General features: G+C 39.5%; 1 protein-coding gene and 1 pseudogene across 1 annotated transcript; one reads left to right on the top strand and one right to left on the bottom strand.

Annotated features, from left to right (window-relative positions):
- Positions 1–641: 641 nt before the first annotated feature.
- LOC122666680 lies at positions 642–2,980 on the bottom strand (annotated as a pseudogene).
- Positions 2,981–6,629: 3,649 nt separating this feature from the next.
- LOC122668590 (protein LURP-one-related 8-like) lies at positions 6,630–7,934 on the top strand. The gene is made up of 3 exons (XM_043865135.1): positions 6,630–6,878; positions 7,412–7,639; positions 7,727–7,934. Exons 1-3 carry the CDS (start codon positions 6,630–6,632, stop codon positions 7,865–7,867), a joined length of 618 nt encoding a protein of 205 aa, XP_043721070.1. The 3' UTR covers positions 7,868–7,934.
- The last annotated feature ends 385 nt before the right edge of the window (positions 7,935–8,319 follow it).

Below are 8,319 nucleotides of genomic sequence, written 5' to 3'. Positions count from 1 at the left end.
TAGAGAGGGTGCATAGACTACCAAGAGAGAGCATACAATGCACGGGAGGGTATGCCAACACATGGGGAAGAATATAATAAAAGTAAAACCTTGAAATTTGATTTGTGGCCAACCCAGACTATTCCCTAGATATCCAATTGTCGGAATGCCACATCATCCTTCCACATGGCCCAATGAGGTGTTCCGTCAAAATAGAAATCTATGGACGTGCCATCCATCCAAGAATCAAGCAGTTGTTTGATTAATAACTAGTGATCATAGAAGTTTAGGTTCTCAATCAAAAGGATCATGACAACAATTTCCGAACAAGAAAAGGACTAAGAAGTAAAGTATATTAATAGAATTAAGTCATGATTAGAGTGATTATATCTCTCCCAGGGGATTCAGATAAAAGATTAGATGATATAGGATAAGATTTGATTTAATCAAAGGATTCAAATGTAAATTCTAACGTTATATGTCTGCCCAAGACATATTCAAATGATCAAAACTCATTGGTAAGAATTTGTAGATGACAGTTGTGATTTTCCTGAGAAGACTTAGGGGAACCACATAAGAAGAGAGAGGGGGAAAAAAACCTATGTAAACTGTATAATTCCAAATAACTCACAAGAGTATACATGAGTGAACAAGAGACTCACCTCACAAACAAAAGTCCTGCTGTGAGCACCATCCCTCCAACTGCCCATGATACCCTTTCACTAAAGGGCATTTCCCTCACCCACTGCTGAAAATCTTCAAAAACACCTGCATTCTCAGCTTTTTGATAGTGTAGATTGCGAAGACTTCAATGAATCCGCAATGGAATCTAAACTGGCTTTCGCACCATAGCAGGATGGTTCTTCAACACCCTGGTAGCTTTCCTCAGACGATTTAATAGTAAAGCCTGCAAGTTGGCAGAGCTCTGTACCGTTAGAGGCCCACTTATAAGCTCTACCACAAACAAAGTCACTTAATCCGCACGAGGATAGAACCTGACAACACACTAAAATCATGAAATCAGAATAATAAATCTATCAAGCATCTAAAAAATGTAGAAATACAGAACTACATTAACCAGTGGTAAGATCCCATGACACCCTAATGGATAATGGTGCTTGTTAGGCAAACCAAGGGCTTGGAATCCATCACTTGATGGGGCCCTGTCAGATATCTCCATGACATGAATCAACTCGATCAAATGAATGAAATAATCCATTTTAGGACTTTGTTCTCCAGACTATTCACAGTAAAAAATTCTCATTGTCCAAGAGAATCCATAGTTACTACAATCCAATCAGGTTAATTTTTTGAATAGTTCTATAAGAGCTATCGACTGATGGTTCTCAGCTCCTACTAGCTTGTGGCATGTGCCCTCTCACATGGGTCATTGTATCCATAGAGAAGTAGGCATTTGAGCAAGCCTGGAAGACCTTATCACAAAAAGAAGCACACACAAGAGGAGGTCCAGGCTAAACACCAACATGTGGATCACAGATGGAGCATTCCAAAAGTTTCCATAATTGCAAGCAGTCTTGGCTGGCTTCCCCTGCAGAAACCAACCTTCTTATGGATACTAGAGCTGGATGCGTCTGGGCTACATCACAGCACGTGTTTTTACGGAACACCCTGCAAAGAGTCAAATCTTTGGGACCTCTATTTACTTTTCTAGGAGGCTTCCCTTCAGATGAGAATGGAGGAAAGCGGCCACCTGGGGAAATGCACACTCCATTAGGTTTACCTGCATTTCAGAAAATTCAAAGAAATGTTTTACATTGAAGCTGACACAACAAAAATTGGCAAATTATTCCATCTTATGTCTGTGAAATCAGTATATAAGGATAAAAAATAAGTGTACATGCTTAAAGAATGGTAATAGAGGCTCCATCCAAGCCTCAAATTGCAATAAAAATTTAAGACTACCAATTTTGAAGAGGTATCCAACTCAATTTATCAGACGTGAGACCCAGAAGGTTTCTTGACGTTTGGGTTCACTAGATGCATAAATCAACGAATGTGTTTATTAGGGCTTGATTAACTTGAGGAGTCCCAAATTAGGGCAATAGATCGGAGTTTCCAGAGAGTTTTTGACCTATTACAAGCAGAGTCAGAAGCATTAATAATGGAATATGGAATGCCAATAAAAATTATAAGACATCATAAGAGTTTGGCTTCCAGGTCGATTGAATACCATATCAAATAGCAAAGGTGGATGACGGTAGTGAAATCAGTTGCAAGACCACCAAAAAGTAACTATGTTTTTTTGAGAGAGTTTGGTGAGTGTTATGTTAGACCAACGTTCCAGAAGAGCTTCTGCCCCTATCTGGGAGAGGGGTCGTCGTGGTGAGGAACAATCCGTACGTGCATATAGGTTTCAGCATCACTGTTCGTAATTTACTCAACACAACACAACAAATCCTTATCCCAACGATGAACAACCAGGTGTTTTGCTACATGGATCCTGATCTTCCATCCCACTCTCTATGTGAACGCCACAACAACAGTTCAAATCTAATAATAATAAAAATTGTAAGCTTAATTGATCTTGAAGAGTACTAATCGGTTGATTTAGAATGGAACAATCTCTACTTTATTCTTCCAGAGATAAAAAAATAGATATATTTTGAGCTTGCAAAAACTGCAATACATCTAAAAACTCAGACACACTCGCTACAAATTCATTGGCAAATCATTGAATTCGTAAAATAAGTGAAAAGAGGGTTTTGTACATTGCAAATGATAACAAATTCAAAACAGAAGATTCAACAGTACTGTTCGCAGTAACAGATATTCTTTCGCTGTATGGGGAAGCCCTAACCCTTACACGCAGACACAACACAAAGAGATTCCTACCTGACGAAGAAGAAATTAGGAAGACGAAGAAGAGCATAGACAGAACAGCAGATTCCATTGTATCATTCTCGCGCGTGAGACACTTTCTAACACAATGGAAGTCTTCTCGCCATTTTTGAATTGACGAAAGACGTTTTACAGAGCTGCAAAGGAGTCTCTCTCAACTGTTTGAACGTTCTCCAGTTCCAGCTGGTCCAGACTCCTGACCTCGGTGGTCTGGGTTTAAAAATCCAAAATCAGGATCTGGTTTGGTCCGACCAGAACAAAATCGATTTGGATCGGTCCAATCGACCATGGAATTGGTATATTTTAGGTCTAGGATCAAATAAAGGGGAACTGATCCAAAATCACAATAAGAATGTCATCACCTCCAGTTAATTAATGTGCCGGTATACTTCTATTGTACTAAATGAAGTCTGTAGGAATCATGTAAACTTAACTCATAACAGAACTTCAGTTAAGGACCTCTAAGTTCTTTTTTTTTTTTTGTAAATATGAAGAATGTTTGAGAAGAAGATAGGCTCAGAACCAGCCCAGAACCGATAGACCAAGCGAGTTCCTCATCACAAAACCAACGGCTAATTTTTCTTGAGAGGTTAACAGCGATGCATCACAGCTTGCCTTTCAAATGATCTGTGCGAAGGGAAAATTATCTCCTCCAATTCCCCAGTTTTTTTTAATAGGGGTGGTGGACCCCACCCAGGCAGAATATTTGGATAAGGGTAGGGTGGTCATTCCAACCCCCTTGTTAAAAGAACTAAGAAACTAGGGAACTGGGCCGAGCAGAGAACTGGAGAGGATAAATATCCCTGTGTGAAGGGGGTATCCATGTTGGAACAGGCTCGAGAGACCTGTCGGAGCAATGAGTTTTCTTTTGTTGGTTCATTGTGGCGCTCCGAAATTCCTCAAATGCACTAGAGGCAAGTTGACATACTTCAATCGGGGAGAGCTTCTTATTAGAGTGCAAGAAATCGTTTCGAGCCTTCCAAAGATACCAACAGATGAAAGAGCAAAAATTAATCGTAGGGTAGCCTCTTTGTTTCTCTTTAGATATCAGTTCCACCCATTTTGAGATCCAATTTGAGATTGCCATGTGAGTCAGTATATGAGAATTTTTATATTTAGATGACACCCGAACCACACTGCACGGGCGAAAGAGTAATCAAAGAGAATGTTGTCTATTGACTCTGGCAATGACCCGCATCGGTGACATTAGGGATCCAGAGGAATTAAACGCTTGCAGAGCTCTTCTCCTGTTGCTAAACCAAATGCACATGCTTTCCACAGGAAGTGTTTGATTTTAGGGAGAGTAGTTTGGCAATTCCAAATCATCTTCCACACCGTTTTTGGGATAGGAACAAGAGAGTTAATTATGAGATGAGGAAGACTACGCCTTTGTTTGGGATTTGATAATCTGCTGGTTTGACAAGAGGTGATAAGCTGATCCACTTAAATCCCGGTTTTTGAAGCACCCCATACCATTTAATCTTAGTCTTGCAAATAACGGAAGTTGAATTTGCAGAATAACATGCTTATCCGCCGAGTGGAAAAAGAGATCTAAGAGGTCAAGCCTCCCATTTCATATTGCTTTGATCGATCAAGCAGCTGGGAAACCACTAAAAGAGAACAACCTTCAGGACATGGAAGGGTGAGTTTAAAATTTGTAGAGGATGGGATCCAGTTATGGATTTCCCATATCTTGATGCTCTCCCCATTGCCGACAACCCAAAGAAATCCTGCAAGAAAAACCACGAAAGCTTATCGCCTAAACGAGCTTGGAGAAAAGAGCAATTTGGAAAATAAAGTTATTTCATTAGTTGACTCCATTGGATCTCTGGAAATTTCCATAGTCTCCATGTTGCTTTTGCAAGGATGGAGAGCATTGTTTTGGAGATGGGGATCACGAAGGCCTAAACCCACCACATTCTTTGGATTGACATAACCGGTTCCACGCAATCCATTTAATTTTTCCAGGGTTATCTTTGCTCCCCCAAAAGAAATCCAATGATAATTGCCGAATTCTTTTATGGGAAGCTTGAAATGGGATCCCGCGAAATTGTTCATCGGACTTGAGAAGAACTTCTCAATTTCCCAGCTTGGGAAAGAAGGAGATGCTTCCACTCTTGGAAGACTCATCAATTTTATGCTATAATGTTTCGATTAATGTTGAAACTAAAATAAATCTCTGAAATTTTGACATTTTGATCGAAATTTCGGACGCACACCAGGATAAGAAATTGCAATTGGAACTTCAATGAACTCCTAATAAATCACGAACCATAATTAACCTGAGAAGTCAACTTGGACCAGCCAACTCAAGCCTCTTGAAAAATCTAACTTTTGTATGTTACATTCAACAGATATTCAATATTCCAATATTTAACAGAAGGTCAAATATGTTTTCAAAACATTTGATTTGATAAAATTTGGTAATCTTGACATCATGCAAAAGCAAAACAGATGATAATTGAGGAAATTAGAAGAGTAGTTTCATTTTATTCTGGTAAACGAGTTATCCATTGAACTTACAAACGGACGGTCAAATAAAATGGTAAAAAATGGATAACGGATGGTACAGGTTTTAAACGTTTATATTTAAAAAAATGAAACAAAAAAACATGACACTATTCTTATATAAATTGAGGAATTTTTATTGAAATACATGCTTCTAATTTCGGTATCCGTACATTGATCTTGAATTGAAGTTGATATCATGAAAAAACGTAGCCCTCAGAATCATCTTTACGTAGGTGAAAAAATCAGTTTGATCCGAGTTTGAGAGAGAGATATAGTCACTTAAGTCCAAGGTCTTAAAAATCACCAAAAGAAAAAAAAGAAAAAAAAGGAAAATACGTTTAAAACGCATTTAAAACGGGAATGCTTGTTATTTTTCGTTTTTCCCTGTATATTTGAGCAACGTACGACAAAACTTGTTTAAAACGATAAAAAAAACAGGAACGTACACATCCATTTTAAACGCGTTTTTGCTAACAATGATCTCGACCACAAGCAAATAAAGCCATTAATTAAGAAAGGTACATATAACGTAACAACTAAACAAAGGGATAAGTTTGGTAATGTATTCTTGGTTGAAAATGCATTCGAATAAATGATACAAAAAACTAAACCAATCTTAATTTAAAAAAGTAGTCCACTATACGATTCCAAATGCTTTCAAAGTAAAGTTGTATTGATCAGTCTCTTAACCATAATTTCAAATTGAGATCTTAAGGGTGGGGGAAGGGGGCTTTCGAGACCCACAAAATTTTGAGGTTGCGAAGATGAGATAACAAATAAACATGAAATAGATAATGGATTCAAATGCATACCGAACTGAATACAATACAGCCAAAACATGGAAAATTATTGCCCCTAGTACTGCTGCGCCACACAATGCGCACAGCAGCGCCCCCAGTACTGGGGGCGATAAAGATCCCCAAAACATACCCATATTTAAGTAGACCATGAGTCGTGATCCGTAACCCATCACTCCGCAGCCTCCACAGTAGGGAAGTTGGCAGCAGTTCAAATTCCACAACATTGCAAAGTCCAACATGGTTTCTCATCTCTCTTCCTTCTTGTTTTCTTTTCCATTTTTGTCCTTTTTTTCTGTTTTTCCAATTAAGCTCTTCTTTCTTGAAAAAGATCTTGTCAATCCGGATAGCGTGCAACCATGTGCAGCACGCTGTGCTGGCCATGGATGACGAGCAAGGAGAGACTCTCTCTAATACTATCTCATGCCAATCTATAATAATTCAATTATTATAAAAGGGACTAGCTTGTACTTTCTTTCTGTGATGGCCATGGATGAAGAGCAAGGAGCGACTCTCTCTAACACTAATCCAACTTCTCCGGTTCATCTAACAGTTTGGCATCAGTCCTTGCTCTTCAATGGTAATGGCTATACAGTTTATGATGGTTTAAATGGTAACTTGGTTTTCAGAGTTGAGAACTATGCTTGTGACTGGAAGCAGGAGATGTTCCTCATGGATTCCTCCGGCCATGTCTTGTTCACCATCTCTCGCCGCACCGTCCACCTTGGAAAGGTACTTTTGAATCAAATTTATGTTGGGGGGTACGATATCTTGTATTAATCTGTTGCTTGGATTTATAGGAGGTGAGGATGTCTTGCTTCAATTCCCCCATATAGGGTTTCACTATAAATTTGTAGGGTGGGTTGTTTAATTTCTCTGTAATGCAATTTGAGAGAGGTGGGATCTTTATCCCCTCCAGTCAGTCCCCTGCCCGGCCTAGTCCCCCGTGCCTCTAACAAAGGGGGGTACAATGACCACCGTACCCCTGCTCGAACACTCTGCCTGGGAGAGGTCTACTCCCCCCCCCCCCCCTCTTTATTAGAAGCATTGGGGAACTGGGCTGGGCAGGAAACTGAAGGAGATAATTTTCCAGAGAGGTGTGAGGACGAGTGACTGTAATTGAACTTAGACAATCTTGCCGAACCACATAAATACTTGTGTTTGATTATGTGATTGTTGTTTGCGATTTTCATTCTTTTCTTCATTGGTATAGGATTCGTTTTCTACAATTTAAGCTGCTAATATTATTCCTTGTGATTTGGCAGAAACTTTGTATAATGGAGAGTTGGGAAGCATTTAAGGGTGACAAAGAAGTAGTAAGATATGGTATTGATGGTCGACAGAAGCCATTCATGGTCGCAACGAAGACCTTCAGAAACCCTAGTTGCAGTATAACAGTAGCCACTGGTGATAAGTATCAAATTAAGTGGTCATATCAGGAGGGATGGTTGAAGATATTCCCAGAAACATCCCTTTCTGTACCAATAGCACAGGTAGGAATAGGATTAGAATATATCCACCTTAATTTCCTTGAATATCTAAGGATCAGTACTGATGATACATTTACAATTTTGTGACAGGTTAGCAGGAAATGTGGAACCACACCAGAGTCAAATTCTTCCCCCCTAGGAAAAGATGTTTTTACCCTAATTGTCCATCAAAGAGTGGATCAAGCAATGGTAATGGCAATGGTTATGATCAGTGATGCCATGATGAGATGAGTTGAGTTTCTGCTAGATATACTTGACTACCCAGGTGCCAAGTAATTGATTTGATCTGGCTAGCTTAGATTTATTGTTTGTAGTTTGTTCATTCTTTTGTTCCTTCGTCTGTAATTGGTCATTTCATAGGGGGGCCCACCTATGAAATGACCTGAACACCCCCATTTTTGTTGGGCTGATCTTCCAGCTCCTTCCACGGCTGGAGCCTGGGAGAACCGAATACTATATATATATATATATATATATATATATAGAGGAAGAATGTTTTCTACGTGGGATGTAGGGGCCATGCCCACGCACAACAGGGGTTGGAAATTTTGCCCCCTTTTGTGCCACCGTGTGTGCTCTCATTAGTTGGCACGCACAGCAAGGCCCCTGCGTCCCATCTAGAAAAGCTTTATTTAGACCAACCAGGTGTCAAAATAGAATAATTGAATAGATCAGTTGAGGAT

The sequence above is a fragment of the Telopea speciosissima genome, chromosome 7 (assembly GCF_018873765.1).
Source record: "Telopea speciosissima isolate NSW1024214 ecotype Mountain lineage chromosome 7, Tspe_v1, whole genome shotgun sequence".
NCBI classification, from domain to species: domain Eukaryota; kingdom Viridiplantae; phylum Streptophyta; class Magnoliopsida; order Proteales; family Proteaceae; genus Telopea; species Telopea speciosissima.
Note: the sequence above shows the minus strand (reverse complement) of the source record. Positions and strands in the feature narration are given on the sequence as shown.